This window comes from Callorhinchus milii, unplaced genomic scaffold, assembly GCF_018977255.1.
Source record: "Callorhinchus milii isolate IMCB2004 unplaced genomic scaffold, IMCB_Cmil_1.0 Scaffold6, whole genome shotgun sequence".
NCBI lineage: Eukaryota > Metazoa > Chordata > Chondrichthyes > Chimaeriformes > Callorhinchidae > Callorhinchus > Callorhinchus milii.
The window spans coordinates 23,057,187-23,078,120 of NW_024704747.1; the positions used below are offsets into that span (position 1 = coordinate 23,057,187).

Below are 20,934 nucleotides of genomic sequence, written 5' to 3' on the forward strand. Positions count from 1 at the left end.
TCACAGGAGACCCTTGGAGACCAGGTTGACCAGGACGACCTTGATGGCCTTTGATACCATTCTCTCCATTCTTCCCTGTTTCACCCTTGGTTCCTCGAGGACCTTGAGGACCCTGAAATGAAAGTATAAACATGTCATGTCACAATGTTTGTAACATATGACCTGATTATAAATCTCAATAAGTGGGTAAAGCATTTAATCACATCAAATGTGAGGATCTATATTACCTAAACTTGTATTTATACAATGGACTGTTATCAACATACCTTAGGTCCAAGAGACCCTTGTTGACCTGGGGCCCCCTGTGGGCCAGGAGTACCCTAATGAGAGCAAAAATACATTCATAAATACTTTGAGGTTTGCAGGGTAAACATTTAGATCAGTGTTACACAATGACCCTTTGGTGATGCATGACTATAATAATAATAATAATAATAATCCTTGCATTTGATATAGCGCTTTTCACATCGGGAGGATGTCCCAAAGCGCTTCACAGAACACACTGTAAAGTGAATTGACTGTATATTTGTGGGCGAACGTGGCAGCCAATTGCGCACAGCAATGTCCCACAAACAGTCATGGATTGAAAATGACCAATTTATTACTGTTTTTTTTTGGAGGGATTATTATTAGGCTCTGTGTGGAGTAAGGAAACTTGCCCAAGGATTCGCCCTCTGCCTGGAATGGACAATCCCATAAATGGACAATCCCATAAATGGTTTGCGTTGAATGTTAGTAGAATTTTTACCCAACTATGTTGAAAGCTTATTTATAAATTAGAACATCACTTGGGATAGTCAATCTATTTAAATTGTTCAGGGCTCAGGCTATAAAACAAATTCTCTTTAAGATCATATCACTATGTTTGGCAAGTTTCCCCAACCAGTTGTGCTCATTATTATATGCAAATTCGGTAGAATCCTGTTCCTTTTTACAATTAATATCAAACTATATCACACTATTTTGCTTTGGATGTTTTTTCACTCCCCAAGTCCCTCAGCCTCCATCACCAGCTCTGAGTGCCAAGCCAGAACTGTTAAGCATCTTTGGATGTCCTCCAAAAGTGAAAGACGTTATATAAATGTAAATTGTATAGGCCTAATAATTCTTTTGGTAAACATTCATCAATTTTGGCCCCCATGGTGCAGTGAGTAGATCATTTTCCTAAACTTACCGATTCTCCCCTTTCACCTTGTTTCCCAGCTGGACCGGTCTGTCCTGGGGAGCCTGGAATACCAGAAGGTCCTTGACGGCCTTGGGATCCAGGCTCACCACGTTCGCCCTGCCAGAAATACACAGAGTTCATTAGAAGTAAAAGAAACTAAACCTTGGTAAACCATTTGAATTGTACAATGATTTCCAATTAATTTTCATTCAACTATTTGATTGTTACCTTAGGCCCTGGACCACCCGAAGGCCCCATATGACCAGCGGTGCCCGGGTTACCCTGTAAAAAAATGATGTATTAGTTACAATGGGAACGGGAGTATTCGGTCAACAAGAGACTTAATCTCACAAAATATCCTGCAAAGCATTTAGTTTCACAGTTGAAACACTTAGTGATGTTAATCAATACACTTACATCTTTGCCAGATTCACCAGGTGGACCTATTAGGCCTATTGGCCCTACAGGGCCATCAGAGCCTCGATCACCTTGCCTACCAGGTTGTCCCTGTTTGCCAGGCTCACCCTGTGAAAAACATCAATATACTGATATAATAATTGATATGGTGGATTAAACATATAAAATGTGGTTAGTATATACATTTCTTTGAAACAAGGCCACTTCATTTAATATTGCTGCAAAATGTAGTTGGTAACATTACTGGAAAACAATTTCTGCGATGCTATTGTTTAACCTGCGGACTATGTCTTGGATTCGAGTCTTACACTTCAGGGTGCTACCATTCACAGAGTTTGGTTTGTGGGAAGGGAGCGATTAATTTGCAATCTCCTGTCATGAACATGTTGTAAATTACTGTTAAGTAACACTTACTTTCTATATTGTAAATTTCTGCTGAAATCAATTGAAATATTCAGGTCCATAGGCATTTGGGTCAAACAAGGTGGTTGAATTATTGAATAGGAAACCAAATAAATGGTACAGTGAAAGCAATATGATCTGGACCAGCCAAGGACCAGTCATTGAAGATAATAATCTTTATCAAATAGTTTACATTGCATATTATTTTAGTATTGATACATGATTCTGTTATGACCGTGTGTATCCAGATAGACACAAGGCATTATTATCATTGAATACTTAATAAATATATTTAATTTATTATAACCAGATAAATGCACTGCCTATACATATCTGAAACTGGATTAGGATTGCAATAATTTGCATCTTGAGAACAACTGAATAAGAACAAAACTTGCCAACTCATCAATATTCCAATTTAGGAAGAACCTTTTGTAATTCAATTATTTTCTGATCTTCCTATAATATCAAATGCTAAAATGTCCTTTTATTGAAAGATTATTCATCCTTTGTTTCTTGTTTTTTTGGAAAAGAAGTCACGTGAACTGAGTTCCCTATTGTAATTACAATGTTCTCTTGTATGTTCAACCCACTAAATTTGATACTTAATGCTAATGATGACTTAAAAGTTTCTTAACAATGACATATCATTGATTTTGTTTTCATAAGGAAATCAAATACCTGTATATGTTAAAAAAAAGCTTTTTTAAAGAAGACTAAAAATTGAAGGACTTACGCAATAGATTTGTTAATGCAAAAAATGCTAAACTGAAAGAAACCAATGTTAAGATACTCTTCCGAAGAGTTTTCATTCACATTAACTGTTTGTGATTGATGAACAACTTGTGAACTGTAATATAATATTATAATTAAGCATTATAGTTAATGAAGCAAACACTACTCACAGCCTCGCCTTTTAAACCAATAGCTCCCATTATTCCTCGTGAACCTGGTAAACCTCTAAAACCAGTTCCTCCATTTAAACCACGAGGACCACTTTCACCAACTGGGCCCTATTTAATACAATAGATAAGCATTTTCCTTCAGAATGAGAAAATAAGTAAAAAAAGGAGAAATGCATGCAAAATATTAACACAATGCTTTTGCTAAATCTAAGAAAGAGATTACAATAACCTAAAACTCAGCTTCCTTGTGAATGCTAGCTTCGTATCTACAAACACATTTAAGTAGAACCTAATTGATTATATCAGCTACTGTATTAATTGGCATTTATTTTAGTTTTAAACCAATGAGTCTAACTTCCTGCTTTAATATCTAAAATTGTGCAATTCTAAACAAAACTGTCAAAACATGTTGCAAGCACATGTGCGATAACCAATAATTTACAATTAATCAAGTAATTCACATGTAATATGGATCTAGTTTTCTATTGATACTTAATCTCTTAAATACAAAATTGCCCATTCACAAGGATTTTGCTACTTAAATATTTTCAGAACTATCTGTGTTTTCATCACTATCCTTTGATTAGTTAAAGATTGACCCATGGTTAGTAATGTTAAGCCAAGTCACTATTTATCACAAAGTACCTTGATTTAAAGACTTTTTTTTCCGACGCTTTGCAATTTTTTCATTATTGCAAAATCATTCGATTCACCGCATTTCAAGAATAAGATACTTCCAAGAATAATGTGAGCAGCATTAGAGCTAGATAGCATTGAATAAACCAGTAAGAAATGACGTTTAAATATCGTACATACCGGCAGACCAGTTTCACCAGGTAAACCAATTTCACCAGCGTTACCAGGTGGCCCTTTTGGACCAGGTGGCCCACGGGTGCCAGTTGGGCCAGTGCTACCAAATGGGCCAGGGGGACCATCTTTGCCAGTCAACCCAGAAGGGCCTGAAGGGCCAGTATTACCCTGTTAAACGATGAATAAAACAGACTTTGAACGAGTTTTCCTTTGGCATAATTCAGATAGTCATTGCAAAATAACGTTTGAGAGGGATGCGCCCAAAAGTTCATGCAGACAAAGCAAATAGTAAAGCAAGTTTGAATGAACAGAATTCATTGTGTCACCAGGATAATGAATAACATATAGTAACCAACAAGTAATATTCACAGGCTCGCCAGGTAAATCAGGGAACTATTGGGGTAATTGTGCAGGAAAGTATATTGGGGGTGAAGAATGGGATGAGACAGATTGCTTACATCCTGAAAAATGTCTTGTTTTCTTTTGCTACAAACATAAGATCCAGTGGAGGTAAAAATAGTACAGAAATGGTAATACGGTGATGTAATTCTTCAATAGTAATGGGGAAAATACTTACACAGTAAAACATCATTTGTCACTAAATTGAGTTTCTAGAATATATACTTGTATAATATTTCACTTGTTGCCCTCTTTTTGTCATTAGGCTTTGTAATTGTAAGACAATGTGCAAAAAAATAAAACTGAGCAGGGTTGATTGTTAGGAATGATGATACAGGTAGGTCATCTATTAGGAACAAACGGTATTATTTTAACTTACCCCTGGACCAGGTGGACCCATTCTCCCAGGAAAACCAGGCTGACCATTTCCACCCTGAAAAAAAGATTCAAAGTTTTCAAATGTATTTGCCCAAAACATGAGGCATGTACATCTACACTTCAGCACACCAGATGACATAATGGATGATTTTATACCTTCATGAGCAAAGTATAATTCAGCAACTTAAAAAAGATGAGTAATAACCATGATACTCACAGGAAGACCAGATGGGCCACGCTCACCTTTCGGGCCTGTTAACCCTGAAGCACCCTGTAAAAATGTTAAACATTTGTTACACATTTGAGAATAGTAGGCAAGTTATTACATAATACAAATTGTTATTCTGTGCATTTTTGATCCATTTCAAAGGATAAAAACAAAGGTAAGACTCTCCAGTTCATTTGATCTCGTCCTTCTCATATCAGCCCTTTCCACTGCACCATCTAGCTATGATTTGAACAGATATCTTCAGAAATAAGGAGTATTAAATGATCCCAGTGCATGATATTAAACTGATGGAGAATGCTCTGTTTGCTTACCACTTGACCAGGAGGTCCAGGAGGGCCAGTAGGACCCTTGGGCCCAGGATCACCTTTGTCACCCGCATCGCCATCTGACCCTTTAGGACCAAGTGATCCATCAAGGCCCTAATTTTATAAAACATCAAGTTAGTTCATCAACGCAACAAAAAATTCCTGTATTTAAATGTCAGACAGCCAATTCACTCTTGCTATTAAGGCAATTTGGATCAAATAGTCGGAGAAACACCATTTTGCTTCGTAGCATAATAAAGTGATCAGAAAGCCAAATTTATACTGACAAGTCTGTATCACCTAAAAGATTGACCATTGATAGATCAATACCTAACATTATATAACTGCTTGTGCGATCAATCAATTATGGTTAAACTATTTCTCAAAATGAGTTGCTAAATGCATACTCACAGGTGGCCCTGGAAACCCTGGCGGTCCTTTCAGGCCAGATTCCCCTCGTGCACCCTAGGACAATAAAATTCATTATTTAAATGACTTTTTTGTTTTGTGCTACTGTAGTAGCTGACAAAAAACGCCTTAACTCTCTTGAGCTTTTTTTTTCCTCTCTGCACCTAGATTATGAAAGTACATTCTTACAACTCTTCACATTTATTCAATCACTGAAATACATTCTGAATCTCAACTGTGTAAATAGTAATTCTCTACTACATTTACAAAACCGCATTTTGTGCAATACACGGTTCCCCCTTAGATCTTGTATTCTCTATCGCTGAAACAACTTCAAATGTTACAGAATTGGAACATTTTACTATATTAGGTAAGAACCTCCACTTGAATTAGACACAGTTTAAAGATACAGATTATATTCTATTGGTTCCCATGAGTATTCTATCTGTTTAATCACAATGTTATACTTCACTCACAGAAGAGCCAGGTGGACCAGGAGGACCAGGAGGTCCATTAGGACCATTCTCCCCCTGGATGAAGAGAGAGAGAGAGAGAGAGAGAAAAAACCATTAACATATAGAGCACGAGGCCTATTTCCAAGCTGTGGTTACTAAAACTACTAACTAATAAAATTACCAACTACCATGTGGATGGCATGCAACAATGGGCATATTCCACTAGTGGAGATTACTGTTAATATCAACCAATAAATGTATCTATGACAGAGGATCCACTGTTATTGTACATTCTCCAAATTTACAGCCAAGTCACGGCACAGCTTGGTGAGACTTAAATTCCATCTAGATATTGGTGTGACAGCTGGCGATCAAGACTTTATTGTCAACACTTATAAAACATTAAAACACAAAGTTACCCTCTCTCCTGTAATACCATGTTGACCCGGTGGTCCCATAGGACCTTGATGACCCTATATAAGAACAAAGAAGCAGCAACTGGTTGAAATGCAATGCAATCAATATTGTCAGGAAGATTTCTAAAGCAAAATAAAACAAATTGTTCTTGACAGGATTTTGAAGGCTTACCCTAGCACCATCTTTACCAGGATTGCCTTGCAAACCAGGGGGGCCCACATCTCCCTGTCAGAGTAAAGTACAATCCAAAGTTTACCACTTATTCAAAAAAATACTGGATGTATATTATATTTAGTGTATATTAAACACATACGTACTTTTTCACCTTTGGGACCTGAGCCACCGGGATTGCCTCTCTCTCCCATCCTACCTTGTAGTCCTGGAGGTCCAACTGGTCCTCGATTTCCTGGAAGTCCAGGAAGACCCTAATGTTAAAGAAAAAGCAATTGTGAAGCAATTAACGGCAATTGTGAAGCAATTAACCAACGTTTCAAAAATCATCAAACAGACATAACCTAAAGTACCTTGGGTCCATCTGCTCCTGTTATACCAATTGGACCCTGTGGCCCGTCAGGACCTGGAGGACCTGAGCTGCCACCTTCACCAGGCGTACCAGTCTCACCCTGGAGAAAACAAAGAGCTTCAATATTACGCAACACCATGAGGCAAAGGCAAGTCATTTGGTAGAATTTTTTTTTACAAAATGTACCTTTGCTCCTGGCTGTCCTGGACTACCATTTTGACCCTGGATGCCCTGGTGTGAGAAAAATGACCACATAAAACATTATCTACTGGCACTCTGAATGTTTTTTTTTCCATTATTAATATTGATAAAGCATTCAGGTGAGTTCCCTTAGAGCTTAAACACGCAGGCATTTTCTATCGATTCAGAATCGCATTAGTATAAAATCTATGTTCCATGCACATATCAAAAGATAAACGTACAGCTCTACAAGTATCATATTCACAGAGGATGTTAATAATTACAACATTAATTCCTAGACTAGAGGGTGATGCGCCAGGTTGTACTTTGCTGATAATATGTGTTTGGAACAGTGTAATCATTTATTAGATGCATAACTCATAGTCCCTGGGTAGGCACTACCATGGAAAGGTTTATTTTACTCTAACCTCAATATGATGATATTAGGGATTGAAAAGTCAAGTTTGTAAACTGATTTGTTAATAAACTAATTTGGGGGCAATTTAGATCACTTACACTTTGGGTTCCACTTCTACTTGAATTGTAGGACTTTCAGTGCTCAAATTCAGGGGGAAAGGTCTCTACTCCTTTGTTGGTATATCGAAAATAAAAAATCCCGTAGCATGGATGTATATCCACGAACATATAGTAATAATCATAGCATTTAGTATAGCGCCTTTCAAGTCAGGAGGATGTCTCAAAATGCTCTACAGAATTTATTGTGAAGCAGAATATGACAATGTCCTGCAAATGGCCATTAAAAGCATTAAATTCTATAGTTAATATATACAGATGTATTCTGCTTCAATGGATCACTGACTTACTGGATCACCAGGTTTACCATTATCACCACGGGAACCCATGACACCGGGTGAACCCTATTAGGTAATAAGAAATGAATTACACTCAGAGGCATATATCCATTATTACCAAGCAATAAGTATCAACATACTGCTACATGAGAATCTAGTCATATTCTGACAAAGCTTGTAAAATAATATTATATTTCTAAATAAAATGAATCATTGGATTACTTCTTCATCACTGCTCTTTAAGGGCAAATAAAGATTTCACAGGCTTTATTAATAGTTCACAGATAAGTCTATTCACTCATTTTCGCTCCAAACAAGATAAATTCCATTGAACACAGTGTGAAGCGATTCTAAGAGATTGCATTACACTGAGAAAAAAAATTACATACAGGTATGTTGTTAAGTAAATAATGTTCAAATTAAATCACATTGATTGCTGAATTCATTATACCAGAGTTTTAGACCAAACAGACCAAAACTGGTTGTACCTGGAAACCAGGAGGACCTGGAAGTCCTTGTTCTCCTTTTTCACCAGCCGTACCCTAAGAGAAGAAGTAATGCCTTATAACTGCTCTTTATTTGAAGAATGTCTGTCAGTCAATGAAATAGTCCAAATAAAACAATTGTTTTTTATAGATACAAATATAAATAATCAATTCATATTTGGATATTTCAAGGAGTAACGGTGATTACATTAAGACGTTTTCTGGTCCATTTCTGTTTCAATTTATTTGCGGTTGAACATGAGACACATAAAACTTTTGTTGCTCAAAATCAGCTAACTGAAAAGATCAATTGGGTCACCACAAGTCAACAAATTGGTCAGAAAGTTGGCCCGATGTACAGTTACTGATCAGAATAGGAAGTGCTTGGAACTTTAGAGTAGGGTAGGGTGTGGCTACATAACTAAAATATCTAGGAATATTGTGAAGACTTAAAAAAAACCTGAGCATAATAGCCTTTAGTTACAGATATTTATTCAACAATTATTTTATAGTATATTATGCTCTTTGTGATAGCTTGGTAGGTAAAGGCATAACCCTGTACTGTACTAATCATATAGACAAGGGTTTCTGTTCTTGACTGCTATTCTAAAGGATCCAGGTACAAAGTGTGCATATTGCAGACTTTGATGAGGACAGGATAGGGCTAGACTTCTCTAAAGCCCCCCAATTCTCACTGGGTGGCTGCCTTCATGAAGAATAACTTACTTGAGTGAGATGTCAAAATGATGTAATCATACTTACAGGAGATCCCGGTGTTCCTGAAGCTCCTTTCTCACCCTCCTTGCCAGGTGGACCCTGTTGATATTGTTCAGGTGCAAGGATTAGAAATACATTGCTTATTATTAATAAGTTCTTTTAAGATAGATTTATTCGTTCGCTGCTAATACATTTACTTACTTGCCCACCAGGATTTCCAGGGGTCCCTTTCCGACCACTTTCACCAGGTGTACCCTTGTGAGAAAAATAGTTTGGGTTAAATGCTTGAAAATATTTTAAACAATGCCGTGTGAAATTCTATTAAACAGAAATTGTAATTTAGAATGAGAATATCTATCATTTTTGTTCAAATAATTTGTTTACACTCTAGAATTGCTTTCAAGTAGCAACAGTGGGACAAACGTAACACTTAACGTGCATCTAACAAAGATGGAGAAGATTGAAATAAACTTTGCACTCACGTCATTACCCTTTGGACCAGGGAAACCCCTCGGACCTTGTGGTCCTTTTGGGCCAGTTGGGCCAGGAGGACCTGATAAACCTCGTGGACCAGAAGGACCCTGGTGACAAAAAGGAGGGAAATATGACAATGACCAATTTCTTCTCATCATTCTTCTCTTCAGCGAGATTAACAACAACAACAGCAACAACAAAATTATATTTGTAGAGCGCCTTTCACTTCGGGAGGACGTTCCAAGGCTCTGGACAGTCATAACGCACAAACACACAAATAAGTAGACAATAATAATGAACTGTCAGTAATTGTTGTTAGAGTAACACCAAATCTGGATGACGCTTCATTTACGGCAAAGACTGGAGCATTTAAGCTTGACTAGAAGGTAGGTGAAGAAATCAGAGAGCTACCAAGATCTGATGAAGTAGGACAGAAAGAACTTCACATTGGATTAACTCATAGGAAGGAAGTCCTAAATAATAACTATTAAACAAGGTCGACAACAAGATCATAATGACAATGTGTTGAAATATTCAGCATATCTACCAATGTCTGGGTAGCAATTCCACCTGGGTCTAGATTTACTTTATTGAATCCAGTAGCATATGAGTGTTGCAACATTTGGTTTAAACTTTGAAGCTGGGTTGCTTGTAGTTCTTAAAAGAGCAGTTTCTAACCAATGATGTTTAGAAACATACCTGAGAACCTGTTTTTCCCTCTGCTCCAGGGCTGCCTGGACTTCCAGGGTCTCCCTAAACACAGGAAAGAAATGTTAAAATATACTATCTTATTATTAGAATTGAATGACACCTATGCTTTAAATCAAAAGTAAAGTTGTGTAGTTTTCATGTGTGAGGTACAAAAAATGATCTTACAACTTTCCCAGGGGAACCAGGATTTCCAGATTGGCCTTGTTCACCAGAAGTTCCTCGTGGACCAGTGGGACCTGGTGGCCCAATGTCTCCTACACCGCCCTGGTATTATATAAATAATAATCTAAACAAACAATTTGATAATATCAGCTAAAAATAAAATGTTTCTGAGCAAATCAATGCTGGGAAATACATTACTGCACATTAAGTAGTTCTTCTCACCTTCGGGCCAGGTAAACCCGCCATACCTGGGACTCCAGGTAATCCGGGAGAGCCCTAGCAAACAGAGAAGAAATAACATTGAGAGGTTTAAACACAAATCATTCTGGCCTTTTGTGGAGTTTAATCATCTTTTATCTGGCATTTCCTATTCCTAACCTAGAGTTGCACTCTCTCACGCGCACACATACGTCAAAGGTTGGGATTGAAAATGCAATGTTTTGCAAATCAGAAATCCAGGTATTCATGCATCTCTGTCACTATCGTACAAGCCATATGATGCTCTTGCAATATGGAAGTAGATTGCCTTGATGATACTAATTTATCACGCCATGCAGAACGGACCTTTATAGATGTACTTTGCACTGCTCAGTGGACATAGTACAACAATAAATGTGGGCAATATCTTTTTAAATCCTGTTGGCAATCCTAAAATTTTGAGCTCTCAGTCTCGATCTACTTTTGTTCACGTCGTTTGTTTTGTTATCTGTGAATACATGTGGACTCTGTTAATTAAAACTCAGTGGAAAATCACCGAATGATTCATTCTTCATAATTACAATAGCCTTGGAATTAGACTGGAACTGTGACTTCTCTATGAGAAGGTACTCAATACTGCAGTGTTAATATTGTGCACAAAGGTGCTCAAGTTGAGTAAGACAGTCGGGTAGAATTCGTACATACTTAGGGGATGAAGTTTGTGACATATTTAATACTTGATACAATAGTAAAATAAATCTTTATGTAAAAGGTTCACTTGCAAAAAATGCAGTCATTATTCTCTACAGTAAATTCTGTGAAGCGCTTTGAGATGTTTCAATGATGTGAAAAGTTACTAGTTATTATTATTAATTGTCTTACCCTTAAGCCTGGTGCACCATTTTGACCAGGTCCTCCAGTTTCACCCTTAGGGCCTATTTTGCCTTCTTCTCCATTCAAACCAGGAGGACCAGGAGCTCCATCTCTCCCCTTAGAAACAGATAAATGGAGTTTTTGCATTGACGTGTATTACAATAGTTGGGCAAAGGACAGAGCTGAGCTAGGGTTTACCAAGCAACATAGTGAATATATATTTGTCAAAATATCTTCATACAGATTTATTTGCATTATTTTTCAGGCATCAAAGACAAACGTGCTTATTGACAAGACAGGATATGACATAATAATATAGGACATAAGAATATCAGAAAAGAATAACAGATTAGGCCATTCAGTCCATCTTCCTGTTTCCCTTTGTGACTGTTTTCTGCACCTGCAAACTAGATTGTAATGTTCTACAGAATATTTTAGGAAGCACATCTCTCGCTTATTAAAATATTATGTAGAACATTAGAATCTCGTTAAGTATCAGTGCATTTATGTTCCTAGTTTAAAATTAAGGATACAAAAGTAATAATACTTACATTGTCCCCTTTAGTACCACGTTCACCTTTGTCTCCATTTTTGCCAGGTTCACCCTAAGTGAGAGGGAGAGACTTCTTGTTAGAAAATGATTAATTGATGATGATGGGTGATGGTTATGAGAATAAAAGAGGAAGAGTAATATTAACTGTCCTACCCTAGGACCTTGATTACCAGGAATACCATTAGTGCCAGGTGGACCCCTTGGGCCAACGGAACCCTGCCCACCAGGATTGCCAGGTAAACCAGGAGGTCCCTAGAGTGTGAAGCAGAGTGGAATGACTTCAAATGCTGTTAAAATACAAGGTTGTCAATCAAAAACTAACATATTAATAGATTATTTTTGCTATCAAATTCTGCAGTGATTAAAGTGACCAGCTCACATATCCTCACATGGAATGGAAACTGGAACCACAACAACAACAACAACAACAATCCTTGCATTTGATATAGCGCTTTTCACGTCGGGAGGACATCCCAAAGCGCTTCACAGAACACACTGTAAAGTGAATTGACTGTATATTTGTGGGCGAACGCGGCAGCCAATTGCGCACAGCAATGTCCCACAAACAGTCGTAGATTGAAAATGACCAATTTATTATTGTTTTGGGTTTCATCAAGAATCTCCACTGCCAGCATTAACATTATTTTTTATATATGTGTAAAGAAGTGTTATAAACATTAGACGACTGATGCCATTTGAAAGTAATTCCAATTATTGTGGGTAGAAGAATGTGACTTTGATTCTCAGATCTTGTGATGGACACAGATCAGATCAAAATACAAGTGTTCAATGGGGGACATTCACATTTGATCTCTTGCCCTGTTTATCTTCAATTAACACCTCATCCCATTTTATCGTGTGCACTATCATTAGAATCAAATCATCACACGTGGTATTTTCTCTTGTAACTCACCGTGAAACCTCTGAGTCCAGGCTGCCCGTCTTTCCCATTGTTACCCTACGAAGGAAATAGAAGGCAGCTGTACATGCCAGTTCTTAATTGTGTTGAGTTATATCTATCCGTTCATCAAAAAAAAGATGTAAACTGGATCAACACTACAACTAGTTACATACGGGCAAGCCTGTTGAGCCAGTGGAGCCCTGAGGACCGGGTTCGCCCTTTATTCCTGGAACACCGTCAAAACCACGTGCTCCTGGTGAGCCAGGTTCACCCTGTGAGAGACATTACCAGAGGGAGAAAAGTTTCCGATGAGCATCAGGACAATTTTACACATCTGAAGCTAAAATAGTGCCAAGCAAAGAATCTGGAAAAGAGGACATTTGAGTTGAGTTCATTTCATTCTTCAAACAAGCTCAGCTAGAGCCTGAATATGTAGCAGCTTATATGTTATAGATCATAGTAACCTAGTAATCATTTTTGTCAAACGTAGAACCGTTTAGCCCAATTTCCAACAAGAGTCGGTCAATGTATCTTGCTCTAAGTCTAATAACCTTGTACATTCTTCATTAATCACAACTTTTAAATTTCTTTTGTAATTTTACCCACCGCCTGTGTGGGTAACTTGCTCCCTGCGCTCACCACTGTTTTACTTTAAGAAAAATCTCCAGCTTTTCTTATTTTCTTTTGTAGTCTTTATATTGATAATATGACTCATTCACCTCGAATTTGAATACAAGCAAAAGCATTCTTCCAGGAACGTACTGCAACAGGGAGGAACAATCATATACACCTGACAGTGCATTGGTTAGAAGGTTCATCTGTACATCACCCATCAGAATTTGGCCTTAGTCAATTGGCGGAGGATTTTATCAGGGTTCTCTGTAAAAAATCATCTCTTTCGCTGCTTACTAGTGAAGTGACATTTAAGTTACGATTTCTTTCTTTTTTTATCATCAAGGGCTGGAAGTGCTAGGAATTTAATCTGTTCCAAACTCACTGTCAGCATCAAGCACTCACTTTTCTCCATTTATAATATTTAAGTACATGCAGGTTCAGTGTATGCAAGCACTACATTCTATACAAGTCTTCTTGACACTGACATCATAAAATATAAAGCAACACGCCAACTTACCTTAGTACCTGGGTTACCTGGATTGCCTGAACTACCAGGGGAACCAGGGGAACCCTTTTTAAAAACAAAAATAAGATATTAAAAATAAAGTACAGGAATAAAACTCACAGATTCAATGGCTTTTTGACTTAAACCATTCCTTGTTATTCTATAATAACATATCTTACATAAGTTACAGACACTTTCAGGAGGAAAGGAAAGGGGAGAAAATTGAAAAAGAACATTTGGTAGAAAAGGGGAAAAAACGCATTTTTTGCCTTGCTTTGTGCACTTCTTACTTTAGGCTGACTTCCATTTTCTCTCTGTGTTACTTTACTCCTTTCCATATCACAATCATTTGCTGCATTTGTTATTTTGCGCTTTCCCTTTCTTACCAACCAAAGTTGAGGAAATGAAGTAAAATAAACTTCAGACACTTTTCACTTACAGGCTGACCATCATTTCCGGGCTGACCATCAGCACCATTGGTACCCTGTCAAATAAAACATGACAAAGTCAAAAGTGCTTCTGTACAAAAACCTGAAAGAGTAAATTCAAATTAAAATTTATATTGTATTTCATAATATGACTACTTATTAAATCAGCAATGGTATATTATTGGGTCTAAACTATTATATTTCTCAATGGAATTTCTTAACAATGAATCCAAGTCACACAATAAGAACTCCTTCCAGTACCAGAAGTATGCCACACAAACCCATGGGAATTTCATGCTGATGGGATCTTTTTTGTGAGCAAACATCCCCCAGATCAATGGAAATTCAAACATTACATCCTATTAAGCGATCCTGTATTAAGAAATACAGAAACACTAAACCCCTTTAAAATATGCATATATGTTGGTGAATACTGAAACATAATGCATTATATTAAATAATAATCATTGAGTTAAAGTAAACTTCCCTTTTCAAGATATGTAAGAAAGCCACACATCTGTCCAGTAACCTTGAGCGATACTCATGGTTAAGTCAAATGGCTATTATAATTTGTTTCATATAAAAAAGGTTGATATTTTCTATTGTGAATATGTGTTATTGCTAAAATAATTGATATAATAATTGAATCAAAACCATCTATTGGGGAGACATTTATTCTATTTTGTTAGCTTTTTAGCATGTCCAGAATTTGACAAATTGTTGATTTCAATTCTGTAATTCGTAACAGTTTCTTTGCCAACATCTGGATGTCCTGAAATGTTAAGTAAATAGAGTAAATCTAGAACCGCATGACATTTCTGCCCCCTTACAGTTAAAGAGAAGCTGTGTACATAGGATGCCATTCTGTGGGTTTATAAGGAATCAATAGTAACATGATAATATATCCACCAGTTATTATGATAGCCTCTTTGTTATCAGCAATAGGTGTCAACTATAGTACTGATAGCAAAAATATGTCTTGTACAATGTGGCAGTAATGGTGTGGCTTTGCATTTATTTATAGTTGATTCATATAACAACAAATTTCAGGTCAAAATACTGTATTTGAAATTGATGAGATTTAGTTAAAACAAATTAAACTTGCATGATTCGAGAACAGTTATTGGCACATGTTTTAACCAATTTAACCACGACATTTAAAGCAACGTAGGTTTGCTTTAAGTGTAGTGGTTATAAGTCATGTCGACCAGCGCCCATTGCTTTATGTTATAAAAATAGAGACTCACTTTCTAAATTAGCCAGTTGGTGATTATACTTACAGGAGTGCCAGTACTTCCAATTTGTCCTTTTTCACCTTTCAGACCAGTAGGACCCTAGTAGGTATATGAATCAGACATAAATGTTAATACATTAAAATGCTGCTTTGTCCTACAGTACATTAGCAAACATCTTATTAAATTCTATCAAATATAAATGGTTTGCAAGGGTTCATCTAGGAAGCCGCGATATGTACATTGTTGACAATTTCATAGATATGTATGGACTCCTCTGGTTGCTGTCACCGATATGCTCTTAGGGATATGCATATGAAATTGCATATAAAGTACTCAAAAATAATGATTATTTCCTTTAGATGGGAAGGGACAAACTCCCCATATTACCAGAGTGAAAGCAACCAGCCAGAGTTATGTCTATTGTGTTGGTGATCCCCTCTCACCAATTAAGCACTGCTCTTTGGATGAGCATCGGATACATTCTCTCTTAAGAGACTGGAATAAATGTACACTGTTTACCATTAGACCAGGCAGACCATTGGTTCCAGGATCACCATTTTCACCCTGGTTTAGAGTTTAAAAAACAATCCGTTAGAATATCAGAAGCATTCTCCTGTTATTGTGCAATATCAGTTTGGAGATTTTACTTCATTTTCTTAAGAAATGAACCTGAAATGAAAGCACACCCACCTTTGGGCCGACTACACCTGTTTCACCTTTAAGCCCATCACGTCCATTCTCACCCTGCAGAGATAGAAAATTACCCTCGTTGAGATATATACTTCTTACTGCTGAACTGCGGTTTCATGCTTTCTTTTCTGAAATGATAGTGACAGTAATGCAGACTATTCTTAATATGTAATACCCAAATAGATGAGCAACATACTTACTCTGTGACCTTTCATACCAGGGTAACCAGGCTTACCCATATGACCTGGAAGGCCCTTAAATAAAAAGCAAACGTAATGTTATTATGAAATGTACAGGTTTGCCAGTCTCTCAAGCTTCAACTTGATCTAACAATGTACATATTAACACAGTTAGAAAATACACTGGGAAATGCATAAAATTGTAATATCACTATATTCATAATCGATAGTTATGTAAATTAGGAAATCGGGGTAAATGTAAAATCATTTTTAGCACAGATTCTTTTACTAATTTTTCCATTTCACATTTACTCATTCCATTTAATGATTACTCACCGGTGGACCAGTAGGCCCAACCACACCACGATTCCCTTGTCTGCCAGGGTCACCCTAGTTTGAAACAAAGTTTGAAAAAGTATGTTCAATGCTTACAATGTGACATACGTGAATAAATGATTAATTCAATAAATGGCTGCTGGATATTGCTTAATATACTGCACAGCAGGTCTTCTAGAAACTATTGTATTTTCTTGGCTCTACACTTATTGAAGTAGGAGTTTCAAAGTCGGCAATGCACTTTCTATCCCTTTTCCAACAAGATGACTTGGGGCATCGTCCGCTTGTTCACTGTTGCAAAGTCTGCATTATTGCAGTACCAGACACTGCCAATGGAGTTTAATTGGGCTTTAAAGTGGCACCTTTTTTTTGATCACTGTATGCCAAGAAGGCTTCAGGAAAAAGGAATAATAACATTTCATAGGGAACCAGATTTTAAAGCAGAGTAAGTTTAGTAAGTACAATCGCCTGAATTACTTACGTTTTGTCCAGTTAGTCCAGGAGGACCTATAGCACCAACAGGACCAGACGGACCCTATAATAGTTAAGAAAATACCATGAATGTTTCTTACATGGTGGATTGCTTCTCACTTGTCGAAAATTACAGCTCACAGCTAGTTGTTCTAGAGCACAATTGACAGAAAGAAACTATATGACTTAGCAAAGTACAAAGCTTTGTTTCAATATATTAAATTTGAACATATATCAACAGAGGGAAATTGATTAATATAATTAATCTGATTTTATCTATAAATCTCAAAACTATTAAAATATAAAAGGACAGTTATTTTCTGGTAAATAGTTGCCGATTACCATACAGTAAAGTTGGACTTATTTTCTCCATTTGATAAAAAGGAATTACTTCATCTCAAGCTTTAATGTTAGAAAATGTTTGAATTTTGCTTTTTGGTTTTATAAATTTTGTCTGTTCAATGATCTTAATACCCACATATTTATCCCTATATAAAAAAGCTATACTGCAGACAAACATGCTTTCAGATCATGGCTAAAATGTATTCCTAAAAACACTGAGTTCCTATATCACACAAAGAAATCTGGTAAGAAGTCAGCATCTTTGCAGTGTTAATTGTACCGTGTTCTCTGTTGAAGATCCTTTAAAGATATGGTTAAGATACTCACTCTGGGCCCTTGTGATCCAGTCTCACCAGTCAAGCCTTGATAACCTGGAGCACCCTAGAGGTTATAGGGAGTCACATAGAGTTACATAGAGTGATACAGCTGGTGTTAATGCTCAACAAAAGGTTGGTTTAAGTCAATTCTGTATAGTTTGTATGATTTTGTATATTAATAAGTACAGTGTTTAAAATGACACATTCAATCTCCAACAGTGGCAAGTCCATTAATGCCACTTTATTTTGCAATAAATAATCCTTGCATTTGATGTAGCGCCTTATCACGTCTTCGAGCCATCTCAACGTGCTTCACAGGATACACTGTAAAGTGGAGTGGCTGTGGATTTTGTGGGCGAAACGCAGCAGCCAATTGCACACAGTGCAACTGAGAGCAGGACAAGGGTTAGAGCCAAAACAAAATGTCTTGCTCACCATTTGTCACCCAGAACTTAGTGAGACTATCCCGAAAGACAACAAAGAGGAAGCAGGCATGAAGACCAAGTACTTACAGATGGTCCAGGCAGTCCAGGGGGGCCTCTGGGTCCTCGCTGGCCCTAAAATATGGTTATAGAGAAATTAGACTTTTTATTTACATGCATAACTTTCAATTATGTTAGAAGTAAAACCCAAACCAAAGAAAAAACTCTTACCGTTTGTCCAGGAGGACAATGAATCGGTCCAATAGGTGGGTACACAGGAACAATTCCTTTCGTATCAACTGATTCATAGTTCCCTGACATCTGAGCGGCATAAGTCTATAAAAAAGGATATTGTGAATTGTTTACCAATCTGCGGTTTACAACACTGAACACGCATAAACAAAAAAGCTATTTTTTTAAGGAACTATTCTAGGGAGAAAATTGAGGTGAGGTGAGAACCATCACTAGGAGAAAATGAGTTTAAAATGTATCTTTCCCTTACTAACAGGTGTAGGGTCAAAGCCCCTCTCCTCCCCCACTCCCAATTTTAGTTGGTTCCTCCCTCAACCTTTTCAGAGCTGAATCATTTAAAAATTTTGGTTGTTCAGTCCAGTCATTATAATTTATTTTTTAAGGCTTTCATTTTATTCTTAAGTAAGTATCCCACAAAGAAATTCAAACGACTTACCTACCTATCTCAATGTGACTTATCGAATGTTGCTATACAAATTAGCTGCTCCAGTTACCTATATACAACCATCATTAAATTTGTAACCACTTATATTGTAAAGTGCTTCAAAATGTTTAGTTTGAAGTTTGTTATTAATCAGAAGTGCGGAAAACCAGCAAAGTTTTTTTTAGTTTTGGCAGGAATACATATGGATTACCCTAGAGGTTACAAGGAGCTGCATAGAATTACATAGAGTGATATAGCACGGAAACAGGCCACATACTCAACAAAGGATTGGTTTAAGTCATTCTGGTTAGATTGTATGATTTTATATATATGTGCCTACGGTATTTAAAATGACATGTAAAATGACTGTTAATATTCAATCATTGCTCTATGCAATTACAATTTACATTTATATAGCACCTTTCATGTTGGGAGGATGTCTCAAAGCACTTTATAGGAATAACTTTCTTAAGATATTGCTATAAACCGCTTCCAACGTTCTTCTGATGTGAAACATGCTATATAAAAATGCAACTTGTTGTTGTTAAGAACAAGACAAGATCACAGAGTGGTAAAGTTGGAATCATTTCTTGTCCACTTGTGCCGGGAAGAAATTGATTAAAGATCGGCAGATTCGTCTACAACCTAAGGAGTACTCTGTTCCCATTGTCAATAATTTAAGCGCTCTGAGACGCCATCCGGACAGTTACGACAGTGGTGTTGTGATAGGTTGTAAAAGCATGTTTGGTTTTCTGTGCATAGAACGAGCAACTTACCAGAGCGGAACCTTCACCAGGTGGCCCGGCTGGACCAGGTGGCCCAGGTAAACCATCAGCTCCAGGAGGACCAGGTAAACCCTGTCAGATAACAATGAAAATCAAGAACTAATCCACACTTTACGATTAGAGATATTGATACGAGATGAATTGCAGGCGATAATGTTCTATGGATACGAGACGAGTTTATCAGGATTGAATTATTGCACATTGCCCTCTTACGCTTAAAATGGGGTTCAAATCACCATTCAATCAAACTTACCCGATCTCCCTTCTCTCCCTTGATTACATGATTCTGCAACAAGATGGATATACATTTTAGTCAGAACCATATATTGCAAAATGTGCTTGCCAATAAAAATTTAGGACCCATTGCAAAGAATATTTTTTTTATTGTTGAAGATATCAACAATATGTGTTCTATACTGAACCATCTGAACATTCTGCAAGTTTTTCAATTCAAAATGATACACTGCTACTAGTTGTTCTCCAGAAATCCCTCCATTCCTATCTGAATATGCCAAAAATGCTTTTAGCAATGCAACATCTAGATATTACTGTTTGATCTCTAGCTATAACTGCATCTCATAGATCAGTTTTGCCCCATCTTAAGTGCCACATGGTAAGATCACAGTTTCATGACAAGTACAATTTAGTTCTTGTTTTAATTTCAGAAATACATTTGTTTGGGAAAGTCAAGCAAGTTCTTTGATGTTGGGACGTCCTCCCGATGTGAAAGGCGCTATACAAATGTAATTTTGTTGTTGTTGATGTTAACTGAGCACCTGGGATACAGAGAGCAGGTGTATTAATTCCATGAAGTCACAGTTATTATTCAATTGTCACTGTATTGCTTTTTAGGTTCACTTTTTACTTCACCTCCATCCGTGTGTTTGTTAATAGTTTATATCTATTAAAAGTGTAAAGGACTGAGAAGCAATTAGAGTGATGCGTATGCAAGTATCAGTCACTTAAAGTATTATTGGGAAATCCAGGTATCTCCAAGGGAAGAAGTGGCATTTGGGAAAAATGTGTATGTTGTGTAGTTGAGGAATGATCAAGA

At 37.0% G+C, this 20,934-nt stretch overlaps 1 protein-coding gene across 1 annotated transcript in view; it reads right to left on the reverse strand.

The window, feature by feature from the left end:
- Nucleotides 1-20,934, reverse strand: part of LOC103176589 — a gene marked incomplete at its 5' end in the record, with an annotated part of 108,320 nt that overhangs the window by 38,177 nt on the left and 49,209 nt on the right. The window contains 43 exons of the mRNA XM_042336242.1: nucleotides 5-112; nucleotides 267-320; nucleotides 1,175-1,282; nucleotides 1,394-1,447; nucleotides 1,583-1,690; nucleotides 2,890-2,997; nucleotides 3,706-3,867; nucleotides 4,478-4,531; nucleotides 4,694-4,747; nucleotides 5,017-5,124; nucleotides 5,422-5,475; nucleotides 5,895-5,948; nucleotides 6,293-6,346; nucleotides 6,462-6,515; nucleotides 6,608-6,715; nucleotides 6,815-6,913; nucleotides 7,000-7,044; nucleotides 7,818-7,871; nucleotides 8,294-8,347; nucleotides 9,053-9,106; nucleotides 9,209-9,262; nucleotides 9,490-9,588; nucleotides 10,181-10,234; nucleotides 10,358-10,456; nucleotides 10,577-10,630; nucleotides 11,435-11,542; nucleotides 11,977-12,030; nucleotides 12,132-12,230; nucleotides 12,892-12,936; nucleotides 13,053-13,151; nucleotides 14,012-14,065; nucleotides 14,439-14,483; nucleotides 15,708-15,761; nucleotides 16,182-16,226; nucleotides 16,353-16,406; nucleotides 16,553-16,606; nucleotides 16,868-16,921; nucleotides 17,349-17,402; nucleotides 18,008-18,061; nucleotides 18,510-18,554; nucleotides 18,651-18,755; nucleotides 19,872-19,952; nucleotides 20,134-20,166. Of these exons, the coding sequence (XP_042192176.1) occupies nucleotides 5-112; nucleotides 267-320; nucleotides 1,175-1,282; nucleotides 1,394-1,447; nucleotides 1,583-1,690; nucleotides 2,890-2,997; nucleotides 3,706-3,867; nucleotides 4,478-4,531; nucleotides 4,694-4,747; nucleotides 5,017-5,124; nucleotides 5,422-5,475; nucleotides 5,895-5,948; nucleotides 6,293-6,346; nucleotides 6,462-6,515; nucleotides 6,608-6,715; nucleotides 6,815-6,913; nucleotides 7,000-7,044; nucleotides 7,818-7,871; nucleotides 8,294-8,347; nucleotides 9,053-9,106; nucleotides 9,209-9,262; nucleotides 9,490-9,588; nucleotides 10,181-10,234; nucleotides 10,358-10,456; nucleotides 10,577-10,630; nucleotides 11,435-11,542; nucleotides 11,977-12,030; nucleotides 12,132-12,230; nucleotides 12,892-12,936; nucleotides 13,053-13,151; nucleotides 14,012-14,065; nucleotides 14,439-14,483; nucleotides 15,708-15,761; nucleotides 16,182-16,226; nucleotides 16,353-16,406; nucleotides 16,553-16,606; nucleotides 16,868-16,921; nucleotides 17,349-17,402; nucleotides 18,008-18,061; nucleotides 18,510-18,554; nucleotides 18,651-18,755; nucleotides 19,872-19,952; nucleotides 20,134-20,166 (3,045 nt within the window). The remainder of the gene's footprint in view (nucleotides 1-4; nucleotides 113-266; nucleotides 321-1,174; nucleotides 1,283-1,393; nucleotides 1,448-1,582; nucleotides 1,691-2,889; nucleotides 2,998-3,705; nucleotides 3,868-4,477; nucleotides 4,532-4,693; nucleotides 4,748-5,016; nucleotides 5,125-5,421; nucleotides 5,476-5,894; nucleotides 5,949-6,292; nucleotides 6,347-6,461; nucleotides 6,516-6,607; nucleotides 6,716-6,814; nucleotides 6,914-6,999; nucleotides 7,045-7,817; nucleotides 7,872-8,293; nucleotides 8,348-9,052; nucleotides 9,107-9,208; nucleotides 9,263-9,489; nucleotides 9,589-10,180; nucleotides 10,235-10,357; nucleotides 10,457-10,576; nucleotides 10,631-11,434; nucleotides 11,543-11,976; nucleotides 12,031-12,131; nucleotides 12,231-12,891; nucleotides 12,937-13,052; nucleotides 13,152-14,011; nucleotides 14,066-14,438; nucleotides 14,484-15,707; nucleotides 15,762-16,181; nucleotides 16,227-16,352; nucleotides 16,407-16,552; nucleotides 16,607-16,867; nucleotides 16,922-17,348; nucleotides 17,403-18,007; nucleotides 18,062-18,509; nucleotides 18,555-18,650; nucleotides 18,756-19,871; nucleotides 19,953-20,133; nucleotides 20,167-20,934) is intronic.